This window comes from Podarcis melisellensis (assembly GCF_964234715.1).
Source record: "Podarcis melisellensis genome assembly, chromosome: 3".
Taxonomy (NCBI): domain Eukaryota; kingdom Metazoa; phylum Chordata; class Lepidosauria; order Squamata; family Lacertidae; genus Podarcis; species Podarcis melisellensis.
The window spans coordinates 19,885,378-19,907,952 of NC_138530.1; the positions used below are offsets into that span (position 1 = coordinate 19,885,378).

The 22,575-nt window shown below is 47.3% G+C and overlaps 1 protein-coding gene across 2 annotated transcripts in view; it reads right to left on the reverse strand.

The window, feature by feature from the left end:
• RHOQ (ras homolog family member Q) overlaps positions 1-22,575 on the reverse strand; it is a 30,914-nt gene that overhangs the window by 4,808 nt on the left and 3,531 nt on the right. For both annotated transcript variants that reach the window (XM_081904481.1, XM_081904480.1), the window contains exon 3: positions 3,966-4,130. In XM_081904481.1, the coding sequence (XP_081760607.1) occupies positions 3,966-4,130 (165 nt within the window). The remainder of the gene's footprint in view (positions 1-3,965; positions 4,131-22,575) is intronic.

Here is a 22,575-nt window from a genome sequence, read left to right on the forward strand (position 1 = left end):
CTATGTTCTGAGTGGAAACAGGTAGAAAACATACCTTTTTGCAGATGGAACTAGAAGTTGCAATTATTATTATTATTATTATTATTATTATTATTATTATTATTATGCCCCAGCCACTCTGGGCAGCTTCCAACACATATGAAAACATAAGGGTTTCCTAAGCCTAGGACAGGGTCTGCTGCAGGATGAAGGTCCCATGATGTTATAGCAGGAGTCAGCAACCTTTTTCAGCCGTGGGCCGGTCCACCGTCCCTCAGACCATGTGGGGGGGGGGGCGGACTATATTTTGGGGAAAAAATATGAACAAATTCCTATGCCCCACAAATAACCCAGAGATGCATTTTAAATAAAAGGACACATTCTACTCATGTAAAAACATGCTGATTCCTGGACCGTCTGTGGGCCGGATTTAGAAGGTGATTGGGTCACATCCGGCCCCCAGGCCTGAGGTTGCCTACCCCTGTGCTATATCTAAGCAGGTCTGGATCTAAACATCTTTCTGATGGGACAATGCCTGGGAACCCTATGCATTCGTAGGGGAGAATTAGTGGGACGAGAGGTGGGGGGTCAACTCCCTGGCTGTATGTTTATACATGGGGAGGGGGGAAAGGGAGAGAGAGATCCCAGCCAGCTCCAAGTTCAGAAAGGAGCTGAGAAGGAAAACACCTAGAGGTAGGACCCTCAGTCATTTCTCCCCTGCATTGCTAAAAGGTAAAGAAGAAGAAGAAGAGTTTGGATTTGATATCCCGCCTTTCACTCCCTTTAAGCAGTCTCAAAGCGGCTAACATTCTCCTTTCCCTTCCTCCCCCACAACAAACACTCTGTGAGGTGAGTGAGGCTGAGAGACTTCAAAGAAGTGTGACTGGCCCAGGGTCACCCAGCAGCTGCATGTGGAGGAGCGGAGACACGAACCCGGTTCCACAGATTACGAGTCTATCGCTCTTAACCACTACACCACACTGGTTCTCAAAGGACCTCTGACAGTTAAGTCCAGTTGTAGACGACTCTCGGGTTGCAGTGCTCATCTTGCTTTACTGGCCGAGGGAGCTGACGTTTGTCCGCAGGCAGTTTTTCCGAGTCATGTGGCCAGCATGACTAAGCCGCTTCTGGCGAAACCAGAGTAGTACAGGGAAACGGCGTTTACCTTCCTGCCGGAGCAGTGCCTATTTATCTACTTGCACTTTGTGCTTTCGAACTGCTAGGTTGGCAGGAGCAGGAACCGAATAACGGGAGCTCACCCTGTCGCAGGGATTCGAACCACCGACCTTCCGACCCACAAGCCCTAGGCTCAGTGGTTTAGACCACAGCACCACCTGAATCTCTGCATTGCTACTATTAAGCAAACCCATATTTTGGAAACGTGTGTTTTCCATCCTATTGTGTCATTTCATCCTGACTCTAAAAGCAGTTTCACACTTTTCAACACAGAAAATAATAAAAGCAGTAAGACCTGCAAATCAGTTTCTTTTTCCAATCCTCTGGCATTAAGAACTTTGTAAGGGCTGGACCTTACAGTGCTGCAGCGACCACTCAAGTATATATAACTGCAAAGTGTCTCAGAAGAAGGTGGATCTCCTCCCCCCCCCCGCCCCCAGGCAGGTCTGCCTTCCATCTGATAGGCCAGCAGCCCAGAACCTATTCTGTCCACCTCACACAAGAGGCTTGGATTTCCCCCCTCCCCCAGCGACAACAAAGATTGGCCGATGACCACGAGGATCTTATTTCCATCTCTCGCAGGATGTGATACAGAGCCTTGCCTGAGTCACCCGCCTGCATCCCGCAACTGCTGCTTTTATCACCCAGTGTTCAATACGCAGAGCACATCCAAGATGCGGATCTTTGCTTGCATCCTAAATTTTGGCATCGGTTTTAAGATTAGCTGGGGGCGTGGGAGGGTCTCATTGTACAAAGGACGTTCATCCAACTCAAGAGCACGGCTTGCAACACAATTTTGAATTCCTCCTCAGGGCAGTTTCTCCATTCCCTGGGTTCATTGTTGTGTGCTGGTCACACAAGGAATAGAGGACTCTATCACCTCTAAAATGTGATTATTCTTGAATAACCCTCTGCTCTATTTGTTGCAGACTAGAAATACAGTGGTACCCTCGGGTTAAGAACTTAATTCGTTCTGGAGGTCCGTTCTTAAGCTGAAACTGTTCTTAACCTGAGGTACCACTTCAGCTAATGGGGCCTCCCACTGCCGCCGTGCAATTTCTGTTCTCATCCTGAAGCAAAGTTCTTAACCCGAGGTACTATTTCTGGGTTAGCGGAGTCTGTAACCTGAAGCGTCTGTAACCTGAAGCGTATGTAACCCGAGGTACCACTGTAATAGGTTTGTGTGTGTGCGCGCACACACGTGCTATAAGTTGCTACAAGCGACTAATTAAGTGAAATCAATGAAAGACATGGAAGAAAGGGGCTGGGTCAAATGGGGAGTGGAGGTGGAAGGAACCAGGCTGGAACAAAGGAATCCGTCTTTTTACTGAGTGAGACCATTGGTCCAGCCAGCTCGGAGCTGTCCACATTGCCTAGCAACTGCTACCCAAGATTTCAGATGAGAATCTCTCTGGGTCGTATTTGGAGATGCCCAGGATTGAACCTGGGACCTTCTGCACTGTATGGGCAATCAATCCGGAAGATAAATTGTATTTCAAGGAGCTGAGAGGAAGTGATAGTGGTAGGTGCCTTCTTTGATGCTGGACATTGTTTTGAGAAAATGAGGCATTAGGTAAAGGTAAAGGGACCCCTGACCCCTAAAGGGTAAAGGGTCCAGTCACGGATGACTCTGTGTTTGTGGCACTCATCTCGCTTTATTGGCCGAGGGAGCCGGCGTACAGCTTCCGGGTCATGTGGCCAGCATGAATAAGCTGCTTCTGGCAAACCAGAGCAGCGCACGGAAACGCCGTTTACCTTCCCGCCAGAGTGGTACCTATTTATCTACTTGCACTTTGAGGTGCTTTCGAACTGCTAGGTTGGCAGGAGCTGGAACAGAGCAACGAGAGCTCACCCCGTCGCGGGGATTCGAACCGCCGACCTTCTGATTGGTAAGTCCTAGGCTCTGTGGTTTAACCCACAGCGCCACTTGCGTCCCTAATGAGGCAATAGGAGGGGGTGGCTAATGAATAATGTGCACGTAGCCGGTAATGAATGATCTGCATGTAGCCAGTCAGGCGAGTCACATAGGCTAGCTAGCTATAAATCGGATGGTTGTGGGCAGAGTTTTTGAGATGCTCGTGCACGGACTGATCAGCCGTGGGGCCGTGCAAACTGAAGCTTCCAAGTGGCAGATTGAAGTGCCTGCTTGGTAAGTTTAGAATAAAATCTTTAATCTCACTCACTTGTGTTTTGTATGGCTTCTGAATCTCATTTTAAAAGAACCACCTTGTATTTGGGAAGTCATGCACTCAAAGCAGATTGCTCTACTGCTGAGCCACAGCTGAACTGCGGCGGAGAAGGGATGCTATGAAGAAACATGATGAAGGAGGGAATGTAAGCCAGGCTGGCAGAGAAGCAGTGAAGAAGGGAAAGGTCAGGCAAGAGCCTAGGGGTGTCAGTTCAGCCTAGGGAAGTGTGGGAACCACCACCCTGGACCAAACACTCGCCCAAGCTAAACCTGTTACCAGCCCTGCTTTGCCCCTCTTCTTGAGTGTTTTTCCCTGGCTGGAACGTGCCTGTGAATTCTGGTAATGCTTCTTGTTTGCCTGCATGGACATTGGGAGACGGGCTACTGGTTGTGTGTGTGCAGAAATGAGTCTTATGTAACAGTCACAATCAGTGATTTGCCCCACGTTTGTCCTGCCCTGCCCGTCACACTGGCATGCGGCCCTTGAAAGGCTGCCCCAAAGGGAATGTGGGCCGTGGTCTGGAAAAGATTCAGAGAAGGGGATCTGGGCTGAGTATAACAGAACAGGGTGGGGGTGTTTTTCTGCATTCGTTCACATAAAACACGCAACATCCAGACCTACCTGGGTTCCGACTAACAAATAGGGTACATTCGGTGCATATTCCTTCAATTCCGGCACCCACTCCTCCTTCACATTCTGAAAGGAAGCTGGATTCACCACCGAGAAGCAGATGAGGAAGACGTCAGTCATGGGGTACGACAGCGGCCTCAGGCGATCATAGTCTTCCTGACGACAGAAGGATGTTTTTAGAAATTCATCGTTTCTCCAACAGTACCTTATGTTTGGGTCTCTTTGATATCTGTTTTGCCGTTAGTGGTAAATCCATTTGGTCAAATAAACTAAATACCAAAAAATCACATCTTTCCTCCAAGCAGCTCAAGGCAGTGTGTGTGTGTGTGTGTGTGTGTGTGTGTGAACATATAGTAAGATGCTTTCTACTGAGTCAGACCATTGGCCCCTTTAGCTCAATACTGTCTGCACTGACTGGCAGCTGCTCTTCAGGTTTTCAGCCAAGAGATCTCTCCCAGCCCTACCTGGAGTTGCCTGGGATAGAACCTGATGGGTTTACTATGCAGCTACGGCCATTTCACAAAGCTATGGAGTTCGTTCCCCATTTTATCCTCCGTTAAAGATGGCGCATGCTGAAATACAGTTCATTTAAGCTAGCAGGCAGTTCATTTAAGCGACCTTTATGGCCCTTTAAATGGTCTTTAAATCTGTGCTTACCCAGCCCCAGGCTGACACTTTAACCATTATACCACACTGCCCTCTTAGGCAGGTTTATGGCCTTAACCTGTTCTACAGCTTTGCACTTGCTGTGTATACAGTGGCGTAGCGTGGGGGGGCGGGGGGGCGGCCGCACCGGGCGCAACATCTGGGGGTTAGGGTTAGGGGGCGCAAATCCATGGGTTAGGGGGCGCAAATTACTTGCCTTGCCCCGGGTGCTGACAACCCACGCTATGCCACTGTGTGTATAGACAGAAGGGCTGTGATGTACCTGCTCATTTCGACACAAGACCGTCAGCCTCCACCTTTTGCCATCTTTATGTCTGGTAGAGAACAAAGCTGAGGAAGATCATTGTTAACATTTCTTCCGAAATACAGTACTTTTTGAGGTCATCTACTGAATTACCTCAATTCTACTGGATATTGTGATGGCTGCTGATGGCTTAAAAAAATTAGTAGCATTGGTTCATGGAGGTCACTGGCCAATAACAACAAGAGATGCAAACTTTCATGTAAAAAAGACAGTAAACCTAACTTGTGACACACATCACATGGTAATCCCTATTTTTGCATGCCTTAGTTCTTTCTACCCCCAGTCATTATACTGGCAAAAGTCAGAATAATGGGTGGAGAGCACAGGAAAATCTAAAAGTAACCTCCCAACTACAAATTAGGTTTCTTAACAAAATATACAGTCTTCAGACTGTTGTAAGATGAAAGACATTGGTTTGTGAGAGAGCTAAGAGTGATTTGAGAGGGGCAGCGCTACCCGGGTATACATATATTGTTCTTTTGTCCCTCTTTCACCTCTGAGCAAATAGGTTTGGCAGGTTTTTGAAAGAATACAAAAGCAAAACCTGTTTGGTCAGGCCAGGCCCTCTCAAACGTCCAGAAAGGCCGGTTCTAGCTCCAGCATTTGAAGCCCTTCACCATAATACATAATAAAAACATGGCAATACAGGAAAATGGAAAGAAACAAGAAGAAGTATGCAGCGGCAAAACCCATGCTACGGATCATTAGGAGAGGAACTGAAAACAAATCTGCCCAAATCATAATGTCATTGATACAAATCTGGGGTGCGAACGCATTTCGAGTACCGTAAACAGTTCTGGTGGCCTCATGTCACAAAGGATATTTTAGAGTTGGAAAAGGTTCAGAAAAAGGCCACCAAAATGATCGGGGTGGGGTGGGGGGTGGAGCAACTCCCCTATGAAAGAAGGTTGCATCATTTGGGACTTTTTAGTTTAGAGAAAAGGGAAGTAAGAGATATTATTATTGTTTTATTCATTCATTCCCCGCCCATCTGACTGGGTCTCCCCAGCCACTCTGGGCAGCTTCCAACCAAATAACAAAAACAATACAGTGTCAGACATTAAAAACTTCCCTAAACAGGGTCTTTTAAAAGTAAAATAGGCCACATGCTGACATGATAGAAGATTACAATATTATCTATAGTGTAGAGAAAGTGGACGGAGAGAAAAATTCTCGCTCTTTCCTAACACTGGAACTTATGGGCATGAAGAAGCCGAGGAAGCTGAATGTTGGCAGATTCAGGACAGATTTTTTAAAAAGTACTTCTTCATGCAACACATAGCCAAACTGTGAAACTCACTGCTGCAGAGACAGCCACCAACTTGGATGGCTTTAGAAGAGGGTTAGACCAATTCATGGAGGAGAGGTATATCGAGGGATGCCAGCCACAATGGCTATGCTCTGCCTCCACAATATTGCAGGCAGCAATGTTTCTGAATACCAGTTGCTGGAAACAACAGGAGGAGAGAGTGGTCTTGTGCTCACATTCTGCTCCCTGGTATTTTGTTGGAAGCCACCCAGAGTGGCTGGGGAAGCCCAGCCAGATGGGTGGGGTATAAAGGTAAAGGTAAAGGGACCCCTGACCATTAGGTCCAGTCGTGGCCGACTCTGGAGTTGCGGCGCTCATCTCGCTTTATTGGCCGAGGGAGCCGGCGTACAGCTTCTGGGTCATGTGGCCAGCATGACTAAGCCGCTTCTGGCGAACCAGAGCAGTGCACGGAAATGCCGTTTACCTTCCCGCTGGAGCAGTACCTATTTATCTACTTGCACTTTGATGTGCTTTTGAACTGCTAGGTTGGCAGGAGCAGGGACTGAACAACAGGAGCTCACCCCATTGTGGGGATTCGAACCGCCGACCTTCTGATCAGCTAGTCCTAGGCTCTGTGGTTTAACCCGCAGCGCCACCCGCGTCCCATATGGGTGGGGTATAAATAATAAATTATTATTATTATTATTATTATTATTATTATTATTATTACTACTCCACAGAACAGAACAAAGAAATCCCACAAACAAAACTGAATGGGAAAGATTTCATGCCGAATAATAATAATAATTAAGAGTCTCATGCTCTACCAACTATTGGACTACAACTCCCATAATCCCTGACCATGCTGGCTGGTCTGCCGGGACTTGCAGCCAAATAATATCTGGAGGTTAACCATGAGCTACCTTCCCACAGATAAATAAATGCACACAACTCCTCTGACACATTCAGGTTCTCAGGCGTTCAAACCAGGCCCCGATCCAGGAAGCAATCTCCAATAAAACCCCAACCGCATTTGCACACACAGAGACATTCATTTGACTGACTTTCTAGCTCGGAGGAGGAGGGAGTGGGCTTCTTGAGGCATGAAAAATATTCAAAGAACTTGAGTGGAATATGTTGAGTACACGGGGAAGAAGCGAAAGGGGATGAAGTCATGTTGAAGCACCCACCCACGTATTCCTTTGGCTGGGAAACGGAGGGGTCCTGCTGGAGCAGCAGCCTTAGAAAAAGGAGCGACAGCAAAAGCTCTCAAAAACGAGACACAGAAACAGCTTCAAAGGCTGCCTTTCTGCACTGGCTGGAAAGGATGCAGGAGAGAGAGAGAGAGAGAGAGAGAGAGAGAGAGAGAGAGAGAGAGAGAGAGAGAGAGAGAGAGAGAGAAGCAGCAGCAGCAGCAGCAGTTTGCGCATGGCTTCACATCAGATTGCGATTTCTGAAATATACGCACAAGGAATCGCAGCAGCCAGGAGCAATCAACATGCTGCTCTACAAATGCATTGGACTACAACTCCCAGCAGCACCCAGCCAGCACAGCCGAGAGCTATAGTCCCAAACAGCTGGGAACTACAGCATATCGGCGCCCTTCTGCTGTATAAACCTGACTTCAGGTAAACACAATACAGTGGTGCCTCGCAAGATGAAAAGAATCCGTTCCGTGATTCTCTTCGTCTAGCGTTTTTTTCGTCTTGCGAAGCAAGCCCATTGACAGCTTAGCGGATTAGCACTACAGCGGTCTAGCGGCTTCTAGCGATCAGCTGTTAAGCGGCTTATCAGCGGATCAGCTGTTAAGCGGCTTAGCGGCTTAGGAAAGGGGGGGAGCGGAAAAAACCCGCGGGGACTCGCAAAATTTTTTCGTCTTGCAAAGCAACCCCATAGGGAAATTCGTTTTGCGAAGCGCCTCCAAAACGGAAAACCCTTTCATCTAGCGGGTTTTCCGTCTTGCGAGGCGTTCGTCTTGCGGGACACCACTGTACAGTGGACACTTGGGTTGCAAATGTGATCCATGCAGGATGCACATTCGCAACCTGTGTCAGCACATGCGTGGGTTGTGATTCTGCGCTTCTGCGCATGTGCAACCGCCGAAACCCAGAAGTAACCCGTTCCGGTACTTCTGGGTTTCAGCGGTCCGCAACCTGAAAAAGCGCAACCTGAAGCGGCTGTAACCCGAGGTATGACTGTATAGCGTTATCTCTGGAGCTGTTTGCGCTGATGCAAAGCTTTGTTGTTGTTGTTTAGTCATTTAGTCGTGTCCGACTCTTCGTGACCCCATGGACCAAAGCATGCCAGGCACTCCTGTCTTCCACTGCCTCCCGCAGTTTGGTCAAACTCATGCTGGTAGCTTCAAGAACACGAGCTAGCTGTCTAGAAATTGTGTGACAAGCTTGTAACTGTGTGAGGAGTCTTTAAAAAAAATAAACATGGTAGCTTCCAGCCAGTTAGGCTCCATGTCACTATGTGCCCTCCTGCCACCCTCCAAGAGCTGCAAAGTGTGTCAATACGCTGGCTGAGAGATTGGAGGTTACAGACTGCTACCTTCCTCTACCTAGGCAAGACAAGAGCAGACTCTATGCCAGTCTGCTGCAACCTGAATGCCCTTCCTGGTGCTTTGCTGGACTCCAAGTCCCATCAGCCCCATCCGGGATGGTCAGGGATGATGGGAGTTGTAGTACGGCAACATCTGTAAGGCCACAGGGACCCTACTAATCAGAGCTGGAGCAGCCAAAAGAAATAGGGAAATCGAAAAGAACATTGTTTATGTATGGGATAATAGCGGCCAGAATCTTAGTAGCAAGAAATTGGAAAAATACAGCAATACCTAACACGGCAGATTGGCAAATCCTAATGGTAGAATACCTGCAGCTAGCAAAGACGACAGGAAGGATAAGAGCCCAAACAAAACAAATAGTCTATAAGGATTGGAGAATTTTTAAAGAATACTTTAAAAATTATGGTATACAAGGAAACTTCTTGGCAGAATTAGACTGAACCTTGCATTGTATAAATATACGTTTGTAGGGAAGTTAAAAGACACTATATAAGAAATATGTAACTGTGCGGTATAAGATAATCAACAGATAAAGTACAGCGAGACTAACTGGAAGTCATTTTTAATTTCTTGGTTTATAAGTTCTATAATTGTTCACATCATTGGGAGTACAAATGATGTTAGTTATAAGAATTATGTTGTTCCGTATACTGCTATTGTTTCTTTGTCAATTTATAGTTTGTTTATTGGATTGTATGTTGGTTGGTTTGCTTTCCTGGCATAAATGTATCTATTTTAAAACAATAAAGCTATATTAAGAAAATAAAATAAAATAAAAAGAACAAAGCAATCCTATGATTCTAGGATGCACAGCAACAACCTCTGCTTCATTTTGCAAACAGTGAAGTCAAATGGGACACTCGCCGCCAAAAACCACACAGGAGAGAAAGGAGATTGTTGAGCTCTGCAGCGGCAACCTGAGAGGAGCTGAGGATGGGAACTTGAGCCTCAGGGCTTAGAAGAGGGCAAGGGAGCAGGTCAGCTAGCTGTTTGGCACTTACGTAATGAACTTCTGTACCTATGTGAACTCTGAACTATCAAACAACAGGGAAACCAGAACTACTGCAGAATTAAGAAGGCACATTTTGCACCTCACAAGGGATCCTCCAACAACCAGCCAGCGGAGCTCTTTCTGGTGGTTGACAGGCTGATGACTCCCACTAGGCCAGCGGTTCTCAACCTGTGGGTCCCCAGATGTTGTTGGACTACAACTCCCATCATCCCTGAGCTCTGGCCTTGCTAGCTAGGGGTGATGGGAGTTGTAGTTCAACAACATCTGGGGAGCCACAGATTGAGAAAGGCTGCCCTAGGCGAAATACCCCTAGCGCTCTCAAAACCCTGCTGTGACAAACCGGGCTGCACCTTTCCAGGACAACGTTGCTCAACTTCAGAGAAACCTCAGTTCTGTGCCTCTTGCAGTTCCAACTGCAGTCTATTGTGAATCACTTTTCAGTTTATGCAGCCTGGCAATGTGCACAAGGTGTTTGCAGCTTCCCACTCGAACCATGTTGAGTTGACCCCTTCCCCTCTTCGCTTGTGAAATCTAACAAAGGAAGACTCATTCCAGTCTGGTCATGGGCCTGATTCAGCCTTGGTTTCCGTCAAGGGCAATTCCCAGCCAAAGGAATGCACACGGCAGAGTTCACTCATTAATAATAATAATAATAATAATAATAATAATAATAATAATAATTTATTATTTATACCCCACCCATCTGCCTGGGTTTCCTCAGCCACTCTGGGCAGCTTCCAACAAAGATTAAAAATATATTAAAACATCAGTCATTAAAAACTTCCCGATACTGGACTGCCTTCAGATGTCTTCTAAACGTCAGATAGTTGTTTATCTCTTTGACATCTGATGGGAGGGCGTTCCACAGGGCGGGTGCCACTACCGAGAAGGCCCTTTATTGTCAACAATAACACAGCTGCTTCTACAACTCTAGATGCCTAGCATCTAACAAGCTATTCCCAGGTCTGTGCCCTATGGAGCAACAGGGGACCCCTCCCCCTACACCAGTTGATGTACCTTCCCCTGACAGGCTGGGCACATGCAGCTGGAGACTATGCCTCTGCTCATCCCTTTTCAATCCTCTCCTGGTTCTGGGAAACAGTGGTGCAAGAGAGGCTGGGGAAGCAGGCAACCCTTCACTTGCCTGATCGCCCTCTTCCTCCAGCCCTGAGCCTTCCCTTCCTCTGACTCTTGTCTCCTGGCTGGTGCTGTTGTTGTTGTTGTTTAGTCGTGTCCGACTCTTCGTGACCCCATGGACCAGAGCACGCCAGGCACGCCTGTCTTCCACTGCCTCCCGCAGTTTGGTCAAACTCACACTGGTAGCTTCAAGAACACTATCCAACCATCGCGTCCTCTGTCGTCCCCTTCTCCTTGCCAACATCAGGGTCTTTTCCAGGGAGTCTTCTCTTCTCACCTGGCTGGTACAGGACCCCACAAACCACCGTGACCCTCTCCTGAGACAGACTCCAGCCCCACTCCCCCAGTGCACTCTCACCCTGCCAGTCCCTGCCAGTTGCCTTGATGGAGGACCTTTATTGAGAACGGGTCCGAGAGAGTGCAACCTTGCTCCTTCTTCTCGATCTCTCTGCGGCTTTTGAGACCATTGTCCACAGGATCCTGCTGGACAGGCTCCATCAAATGGGTATCTTGGGGTGGCGCTGTAGTCTAAACCACTGAGCCTCTTGGGCTTGCCGATCAGAAGGTCGGTGATTTGAATCCCCAGGAGTGGTAAGCTCCCGTTGCTCTGTCCCAGCACCTGTGGACCTAGCAGTTCGAAAGCACACCAGTGCAAGTAGATAAATAGGTACCTCTGCAGAGGGAAGGTAAACAGTGTTTCTGTGCGCTCTGGTTTCCATCACAGGTGTTCAGTTGCGCCAGAAGCGGTTTAGTCCTGCTGGCCACATCACTCGGAAAGCTGTGGGTTGCAGTCTGACCTACGGGCCAAAGTCCCATGTTTTCAGCCCCCTGGTAGTGCTAACAGGGCACTATTGTACCCTCAATGCTATTTGACCTCTATATGAAGCCACTGGGAGTTGCCTTGAGATTCGGGGCAAGTTGCCATCAGCATGCTGATGACGCCCAGCTCTATTTCTTCACTGTATCTAAATCGGGAGAGACTGTGCTGGCCCTGGACCGGTGCCTGGTTGCAGTGGTGGGCTGGGTGAAAAAAAATAAATGGGCTCTGTTGGAGAATGGTTCTCATGCCTGAGAATCTGACCTACTGAATCCAGCTTTTGTTTCTGGACGCCCAGATGGCTTCTGTCGCTAGGAGCACTTTTTATCAACTTCAGCTGGTACGGCAGCTGCGGCCATGGCTGCACTAGTACTGCTTGACCACAGTACTCCAGATGGATTATTATTATTATTATTATTATTATTATTATTATTATTATTTTATATTGCTGCAATGCACTCTATGCGGGGCTTCCCTTGCAGTTGGTCTGGAGTTCCCTGCAGTGACTGCAGAATGTTGTAGCACAGCTGCAGACAGGAGTGAGCTGGTTTTAGGAAATTGCACCCGTGTTCAGAGATCTTCACTGTCTGCCTATTTGCTGCTGGGTGAAATTTAAGGTTTTGCTGTTGGTATAAAAGGTAAAGGTAAAAGACCCCAGACAGCTAAGTCCAGTCGCAGATGACTCTGGGGTTGTGGTGCTCATCTCGCTTTACAGGCCGAGGGAGCCAGACAGTTTTTCCGGGTCATGTGGCCAGCATAACTAAGCCGCTTCTGACACAATGGAACACCGAAACCAGAGCGGCGCACGGAAATGCCATTTACCTTCCTGCCGGAGTGGTACCTATTTATCTTCTTGCACTTTTTGGTGTGCTTTCGAACTGCTAAGTTCTGGGACAGAACAATGGGAGCCCACCCCATCACAGGGATTTGAACCGCCGACCTTCTGATCGGCAAGCCCAAGAGGCTCAGTGGTTTAGACCACAGTGCCACCCATGTCCCTAACTGTTGGTATAGAAAACTCTTAAATGCTTGGAACCAGCTTACCTGAGATGCCATTTTACTCCACATGTGCCTATTTGGCCGCTTTGTTCTGCAGAACTTGGACTCCCGCCCCCCCATTATATTTTAACAAGTTTCAACATTTTCAACATATACATTCAACACACAACTACATGCTCTTATTTTGGTTGACTTCCCTCCCCCATTTTATATGGACTTGTTGTTTCTCCCCTTCTGCTGCACCCTAACTTCTATCTGTTAATTCAGGCACCCCCAAACTCTGCCCTCCAGATGTTTGGGGACTACAATTCCCATTATCCCTGACCACTGGTCCTGTTAGCTAGGGATGATGGGAGTTGTAGTCCCAAAACATCTGGAGGGCCGAGTTTGGGGGTGCCTGTATTAAATCATACCCACAATAATATAAACTAATCACTTCTGTCGCTCACAGCTCAACTCCTGATCCCGAGTTTATCATACTGTAATATTTCTTTAAGTAGTCCGAAAAAAGGCATCCATAGAACTTTACAGGTGACAAATAACGTATGTTCCACATTTAAAAGTTGCAAATCTCTTTGTGTGGCAGCAAGGAAGCTGCAGAACTCTATGCCTATTGGCATTAGAGAAACATCTTCACTACCTTGTTTTAGATGCCAGCTAAAGCCTTTTTTATTTATAATAATAATTTATTATTTATACCCCACCCATCTGGCTGGGTTTCCCCAGCCACTCTGGGTGGCTCCCAACAGAATATTAAAAACATGATAAAACATCAAACATAAAAAACTTCCCTAAACAGAGCGGCCTTCAGATGTCTTCTAAAAGTCAGATAGTTGTTTATTTCCTTGACATCTGATGGGAGGGCATTCCACAGGGCAGGTGCCACCACCGAGAAGGACACTGATGCCTAGTGCAACAAATTCACTTAAAAAAAGAAAAGAAAAATAAAGTGATGGTGAAGAAATGCACTGAACTGTGCGGGATAAACAAACAGTTAACAGGAAGCCAAAAAATACCCTGCAAGCAAATCAGGATGAATGCTCCTTGTCATATAACTGCCCGGGAAACAAATCCAATATCAATGTAGACCGGACACAGTCTAGCAGGATCTATGCAAGCTTTTTGGGACGAATGTTCAGTAAACAGTTTGTCTGGAGGAGCCCCAGGGAGCTAAAAGTTGGGGCAAGGAAATGCAATTGAGATCACGAGATCAAACGCTCTGGAAGACCCGCTCTGGGTTCTGTAATCGCCACACTGCGAACCATCTGTTGCTCTTTGCAGCTTATGGGCAGGAGTCCTAAGAGAAGGCTCTCAATCAGAACCATCTGTTTTTAGAAGAGGAACCAAAAATAGATATCGGTCAGAGCTGTTGAAGGAAGCCAACCTTCACGTTGCGAAGGGTAGCCATTAGCGCTGCTAAAAAGGGTATCTGGGAAGAGTTCATGTGTACTCGAGGTTGGCTGCTGTAGAAGGCAAGACTCCCAGTTACAGATCCACTTTATAATCTCTTTCCACAACAGCGCTCACTAATGAGAGCCTGCAAAATCCTCAGGCAAGACAAATCACCCTCCCTAATCTCCCTCCCCGGCCCCAAGCTGGAGTTTCAAAGTTATCTTTCAAGGTGCTGAGGAAAAGTCCTGCGCCGCAGATTGTTTGCTTCTCTTTGGGGGGAAAAGAGAGAGCGAGCGTATAATCTTCTGCATTTGAAAACCAAAATAGCACAGTGCTTCCAAGGCTGCTACATAAATAAAGGAAAAGTCAGAGGCTAAGGAACCCCTAAAGAGGGGAGCAAGACATTCATGAGGCAGAGCTCTGGGAGCTAAAATAATAATAATGATGCCAACATTAAACATATTCTCAGACAAGAATCCTGCTGCCATTATAAGTCACGCAAATTATCACCAATTCATTCTGCTTTTAGCAAGGGATGCGGGGAGAAAGCAGTTTGCAAAATTTATTCTGCTTCTAAGGGGCAAGGAGTTGAGTCAAACACTAAAAAACGGTTTCCTAAACTTGGGTCTCCAGCTGTTTCTGGACTACAGTTCCCATTATCCCTGACCACTGATCCTGCTAGACAAAAACAGCTGGAGCGAGTGGTGGCCATACTGGAGAAACTGGAATTGCTGAACTGTTTACAACAGGGGTCAACAAACTCTTTCAGCAGGGGGCCGGTCCACTGTACCTCAGACCTTGTGGGGGGCCGGACTATATTTTGAAATAAATATATGAAAGAATTCCTATGCCCCACAAATAACCCAGAGATGCATTTTAAATAAAATGACACATTCTACCCATGTAAAAACACCAGGCAGGCCCCACAAATAACCCAGAGATGCATTTTAAATAAAAGGACACATTCTACTCATGTAAAAACATGCTGATTCTAGACCGTCCGCAGGCTGGATTTAGAAGGCGACTGGGCCGGATCCGGCCCCCGGGCCTTAGTTTGCCTACCCATGGTTTACAAGATGGCATGGCCGTGTGTGCTGTGACATGCAAGTGTGGCAGGAATAAGTCCAGCATACATGCCACTAAGATATCGGAGAAGGCAATTTGGGCAGCAGTGGTAGTGAGTACATCTCCAAATGCGAAGCCACGTGCGGGACGAGGCCCTGGTGAAGACACATAAGGCACTGAACCTGTGGCTAGAAGACAGGAACCACCAGCATATCCTTGCTGATAACAGGGGTGTCAGTTTTAATCCAAAACATCTAGAGGGCACCTGGTTTGGGAACGCTGTTATAGATTCTCTGATCCTCCACGAGAAGGGTCTGCATTTATGACAAAATACACCTTAAAGAGGGACGCGGGTGGTGCTGTGGCCTAAACCACAGAGCCTAGGGCTTGCTGATCAGAAGGTCGGCAGTTCGAATCCCCATGACGGGGTGAGCTCTCGTTGCTCAGTCCCTGCTCCTGCCAACCTAGCAGTTCGAAAGCACCTCAAAGTGCAAGTAGATAAATAGGTACCGCTCTGGCGGGAAGGTAAACAGCGTTTCCGTGTGCTGCTCTGGTTCGCCAGAAGCGGCTTAGTCATGCTGGCCACATGACCTGGACAAACACTGCCTCCCTCGGCCTATAGAGCAAGATGAGCACTGCAACCCCAGAGTCGCCCATGACTGGACCTAACGGTCAGGGGTACCTTTACCTTTTACCTTTTCACACCTTTAAAGCTCCATATGGAGCTTGGAGAAGGAAGCGACTCTTGAGAATAAAGCAGCTGGCTTCCCCTGCTTTAGGGTTTTCTCAGACACATGGCAGAAATCAAATAGAAACCTCATTCAGGGCATTCTTGAAAGTGTGTTAGAGCTACAGATGGAGAGAATATGAATTCTATCTCTGAGTCGACGAACGCTGAGATGCTCTTTCCTAAGGTTGAAATTAGAGAGGGGGTGTATAGATTTTCACAGAGATTTTGACTAACGTTCAGTCCCCCTTTTCTTTGGGGTTGCTGCAAAAATCACTGAAAGAGTGTCGTTCTGACAAGATTTTGTTTGTCCTTGATGGTGTCATTATGTTCACTATGGGAACCTCACTGTTCATTGACTTTGTTTGCCATCAGTGAGATGAACACATAAGGTAAACGGTGAAAAAGGACCCCTGGATGGTTAAGTCCAATCCAAGGCAACTATGGGGTTGCAGCGCTCATCTAGCTTTGCAGGCCAAGGGAGCCGGCGTCTGTCCACAGACAGCTTTCCAGGTCATGTGGCCAGCATGACTAAACCGCTTCTGGCGCCATGGGACACTGTGATGAGTGCCTGAGCACACAGCCCTATCTAGTTGGCAACACAGCATTCCCGAACCATCACATTGGGCTTTCAGCGGCACCTTGCACAATGCCAAAATTTTGCACCCTTCCCCACCTCTCCCCTTCTGTTCTAAGCCACTGTTGTGGCACCCCCCGCAGCGCGCCCTCTCGGCTTGGAACCTAGTCTGGACAAACCGGTTGTGCTCCCTTAAATCCACCTCTGACACTCAGTCCATGGTCTCTGGTTGGCTGGGATCTCTCTAGTGAGGAAAAAGGTGTTCAGGCCTGGGACAGGGGGAGAGAAACCCACGGCAGCTGTAGGTGAAACAACCGTCACCAACAACTTAAAGACAAAACAAAAGGGAAATAGCATTTAAGGAAGTTTGGGAGAAAAATGTTACTTGGAAGCACTGTTTTCAGTTTAATAATAATAATAATAATAATAATAATAATAATAATAATTTATTATTTATATTCCGCCCATCTGGCCGAGTTTCCCCAGCCACTCTGGGCGGCTCCCAATCGAGTGTTAAAAACAATACAGCATTAAATATTAAAAACTTCCCTAAACAGGGCTGCCTTTGGATGTCGTTTAAAGATAAGATAGCTGCTTATTTCCTTCACATCTGATGGGAAGGTGTTCCACAGGGCGGGCGCCACTACCAAGAAGGCCCTTTGCCTGGTTCCCTATAACCTCACTTCTCGCAATGAGGGAACCACCAGAAGGTCTTGGCGCTGGACCTCAGTGTCCAGGCTGAACGATGCAATCCCAAGCATATGCACAGGTTGCAATACTAAAGTGCAAACTCAAAATGCCATCAGCAAGGCCAGACATACTTTAGCTCAAAGACGGCAGCAGAAATGCTTTGACTTAATCAGAGAAGTACAAACACCTGCCCAACAGACAAAGAAGTGTTACTAGCCCGTCTTCCCACACGAACTCGTGTGGTGTAGGCCAGCTTTAGCAGAAGGCCTGGCAAGTGACTTCCCTTCAGGGAAGAACTACTTCCCCAAGGCATGTGATTAACTGCAGATGCAGACTTCATGCCAACCGCCAAACGCAGGCTTGTATGGAAAAATCCCTGGGTCTGATGCGAAAGGGAGCAGGAAGGCCAGTGCTCACAGCTCACACTCAGAAAATGGGTAGAAGAAGCGGGGAGAAGTCCCCAGCCTCAGCTTGGCTTCAAGCCAGTGGAACCTTATGACAGAACAGCGGCTGAGAAGCAATCTAAAAATGTACAGGAAGCCTGCCCTGATGGTCAAAAGACAGGATTTCAGCTTGCCTTGTGACCTTACAGATCACTTAACCTCAGAGGTTTGGATTTCCTTTCCGTTGCAGGACAAGCCATTTAAAGGCCTTGCATGTGAAATATGCTTTTAAAAACAGTAAGTATTATTATCAACAACAGCAGCAACCACCACCACCTCCAGATTTCGTCAAGTAAAGCTTCACAACGTCACATTATCTGCTATTGTCTGTTATTTCTCATTATCTGTTAGGAGCATGGAACTCCTAACACCTCAGGTCTTACTGCCTTTGTCAATCTGGTGCCCTCAAGATCTTGTTGGACTACAACTCCCATCAGCTCCCATGAGGGGAGTCATAGTCCAACACCATCTACAGGGCACCGGAATTGGCCAAGGCTGATATAACAGACCTATCACTTTCTCTTCCCCACTATTAGAAATGAAAATATCAGTTTCCTCCCCTGCTGCTCATTGTGTACTGGTAAGACTTTAAAGGAAGAATGAAGTAAGGCTGGATATGGCCCCAGAGAGTCTATGCTGGCCCTGATCCATGCCTTCCTAAAGTGCTTCTGCCTGGCTGAGATGCGACTTGTGATGACGTCTCTTGCTTGCAGAAGTAGAAGACAGAGAGAGGTGTGCATTTGTGAAATCTGACTTTTGTGTGGCTGGAATGTAGCCTGCTGTAAAAAGCTAAGGGTCTCATCCATAACTCCACCTACTTTTAGTTCTGTCTCCACCCACCGTTGCCTCTGGCCCCACCCACCAATCGTATGTGGCTCCCCAAGGGGGAACGAGACCCTGGGCTAGCTCTAGCCCATTTTACTCTTGTCTGGTGGTCTACCCTACAAATGCCACCAAACCTCTCTCTTTCTTTCTTTCTTTCTTTCTTTCTTTCTTTCTTTCTTTCTTTCTTTCTTTCTTTCTTTCTTTCTTTCTTTTACTAAGGTAAGAACTGTGATGATAATAATAATTTATTACTTATACCCCACCCATCTGACTGAGCTACTGAAGCTACCCTGTGCAGCTTCCAACAAAATATTTTAAAAACTTCCTGATACCGGGCTGCCTTCAGATATCTTCTAAAAGTCAGAAAGTTGTTTATCTCTTTGACATCTGATGGGATGGTGTTCCACAGGGAGGGCGCACTACCAAAAGGCCCTCTGCCTGGTTCCCTGTAACCTCACTTCTCGCAGTGAGGGAACCGCCAGAAGGCCCTCGGAGCTGGACCTGATTGTCCGGGGCTGAATGATGGGGGTGGAGACGCTACTTCAGGTATACTGGGCCGAGGCCATTTAGGGCTTTAAAGGTCCGCACCAACATTTCGGATTGTGCTCAGAAACGTACTGGGAGACAGTGAATATCCTTTAGGTCCGGTGTTATATGGTCCCGACGGCCACTTCCTGTCACCTTTCTAGCTGCCACATTCTGGATTAGTTGTAATTTCTGAGTCACCTTCAAAGGTAGCCACATGTAGAGTACATTGCAGCAGTCCAAGTGTAACAGAGGGAGCAGGTAGACAGCTGCCCTGGACACAGAATTGACCTGTGCCTCCATGGACAGCTGTGAGTCCAAAATGACCACCAGGCTGTGAATCTGGTCCTTCAGGGGCACAGTTACCCCATTCAGGACCAGGGAGACTCCCACCCCTGCCCACCCTCCGTCCCCCAGAAACAGCACTTCGGTTTCGTCAGGATTCAACCCACTCCATTGGCTGCCATCCATCCTCCAACCGCCTCCAGACACCCATACAGGACATTCACCACCTTCACAGGCTCATATTTAACCGATAGGTAGAGCTGGGTATCATTTGCATATTGCAGAACACCCAGCCCAATGCCACTGATGATCTCTCTCAGCGATGAACATGTGAAGCTGTCTCATGCTGAATCAGACCTATGGCTCATCTAAGCCCTGTGTTATTCTCACTAGCAGCACATCTTGAAGGACTCAGAATTTTCTGTCTCTACCATCCGACTTCCTTTTTAACTGGAGATTCTGAACCTGGGAATCTGTGCCTCCAAAAAAAGGAGTAGGGACCCTGTGGCCCTCCAGATGTTATTGGACTCCAGTACCCATCAACCCAGGGACGCAAGTGGCGCTGTGGGTTAAACCACAGAGCCTAGGACTTGCTGATCAGAAGGCCGGCGGTTCGAATCCCAGCTACGGGGCGAGCTCCCGTTGCTTGGTCGCTGCTCCTGCCAACCTAGCAGTTCGAAAGCACGAAGTGCAAGTAGATAAATAGGTACCGCTCTGGCTGGAAGGTAAATGGCATTTCCGTGCGCTGCTCTGGTTCCCCAGAAGCGGCTTAGTCATGCTGGCCACATGACCCAGAAGCTGTACGCCGGTTCCCTTGACCAATAAAGCGAGATGAGCCCCAGAGTCGGCCACGATTGGACCTAATGGTCAGGGGTCCCTTTACCTTTACCCATCAACCCCCACCATCATGGCCAATGGCCAGGAATTATGGGAGCTGTAGTTCAACACCTGAAGGACCACAGGATCCCCATTACTGCTCTAAATACCACAGAGTATAACACTCAATATGGTATCCCACTGGGTTTTGTTTTGGTTTTTTTGCCACAGAAGTCATATGTATCTCAGGTGGGCTTCTTGCTGTTGAGCTACTGTAGTTTTGTTTCTTTTTTTACAATTCTATGTTTGTTTATGCCACCACTCTCCTCAACAACATTTCCAAGTCATACCAATGCCATTTTAGAAGTTTTGTCTGACTTCTCCTCCTCTCTCTTTTTCTTCTCTTTTCTTTTTAAAAAATGAGCTTGTAAGGGTCTGCCATCTCATATTGCTCCCCTGGAGTTCCTAATTAAGAACCGCAGCCTCTTGCAATTTTACAGAAGGTCCTCCGTTCTTTTTCAGACATTTACTTAATGTTCCAGCTGCTGAAACTGTGAAAGTTTTATAGCAAGCGCAGCTCTAGAGAAAAGTTGTTGATGGCATAGCTGCAGTGTGTGCCATTAAAATCTAGACGGCTTAAACCAACGCCATCATTGTTTTATTGCTTCTGAGTTTCTAGCCAAATGCCTAGTCCCATGTACATTAATCCTTTACTTTTTAAAAGATAAAACCTTATCAATCCAAATCATACCTTCTGACAGTTCAAGTCCACCTTTGCATGACAGCAGCTCCTATAGAGCAATTCTAATTATTCAAATTTCTGGTTAGCCATACATTTTGGATAACACGTCCTTCTCACCCCCCAAAATATTCAGAAAAACTAGGTAGAACTTTCATCTGGTGTAGATCAGTAGTAGAACATCTGTTTTGCATGGAGACAGTCTAGAATGAACGAATCATCTGATAAGGCAGCTTCCACGGTTAAATCATTTAATTTGAGTAATTGACCCAATATGTGGCCGTGACTGCTCGCTTAGGCAACTTTAAAAATGGAATCAAGACAAATTTGTGGCAGAAACATTTATCTCTGGCTACTAGTCATGGTGAGACGCGGGTGGTGCTGTGGGTTAAACCACAGAGCCTAGGACTTGCTGATCAGAAGGTCGGCGGTTCGAATCCCCACGACGGGGTGAGTTCCCGTTGCTTGGTCCCTGCTCCTGCCCACCTAGCAGTTCGAAAGTACCTCAAAGTGCAAGTAGATAAATAGGTACTGCTTTGGCGGGAAGGTAAACGGCGTTTCCATGTGCTGCTCTGGTTCGCCAGAAGCGGCTTAGTCATGCTGGCCACATGACCCAGAAGCTGAACGCCGGCTCCCTCGGCCAGTAAAGTGAGATGAGCGCGCAACCCCAGAGTCGGCAACGACTGGACCTAATGTCAGGGGTCCCTTTACCTTTACCTTACTAGTCATGGTGGCAGCAGAGGCAGATTTAGGGGGGTGCAACTGGTTTTCCCATACTGGGAGCTGAGCCGAGAGGGTGCTGCAACAATCGCTTCGAACGGAAGACGCCAAATTGTGGCATCACGCAAGGCGCCGCTGAAACTTGAAGGCTCAAAGTTGGCCACTGGGGGCAAGATCAGAGGCAGCATGCTTCTGAATGCCAGCTGCTGGAGAAGACAGCATGCGAGCTATTGATCTCATGTCCTGCTTATGGGATTCCACAAGGCGTCTGCTTTGGCGCTGTGGGAAATGGGGTCTTTTTCACCTAGCGCATAGTTACAACCGTGGAACTCACTCCTGCAGGAGGCAGCAATAGCCACCAACCTGGACGGCTTTAAAAGAGGATTGGATAAATTTATGGAGGTGGCTACCAGCCATGGTGGAAGCTATACTTTACCCCCACATACAGAAGCTGCCTCTACAGAATGCTTCTGCTTCTGTATGCCAGTTACTAGAAACCTCAAGAACCGAGAATGATCTTATGCTCGGTTTCTGCTTGTGGGTTTCCACCAGACATCTGGTTGGCCACTGAGAGAAATGATGCTGGACCACATGAGCCACTGGCCTGATCCAGCAGCCTCTTTGTATGTTATCCTCAGCGACCTGATCCAGCAGTGTTTCATTTTACGTTCTTATAAATTGTATATGGTGCCACACAGTGATGTGGATATACAGAAATGATGTACAGAAATAAAAAAGAGGGTCATCACAGACTGCATAACTGATTTCTAAACATATTTTGGGCAGACTCTTTTGGGGCCTAGAGACATTTTTGATCAGAACACCTGCATTCAAAGCATGAAGGCACAGTATCAAGTTACTTTACTGGTTCAATACCACAGAAGATGAGTACCTATGGGCTGGATTAAGGAGGCTGTTATCTTAACCACGTCTACTATGAAGGAATTCCCAGGTAAATGGGTTAGGATTGTGGCTTTAGTCATGCTGAGAATGGAGTTGGGTTGGGTGATATCTGGTTTTCAACATCGTGATATATCACCAGCTTAA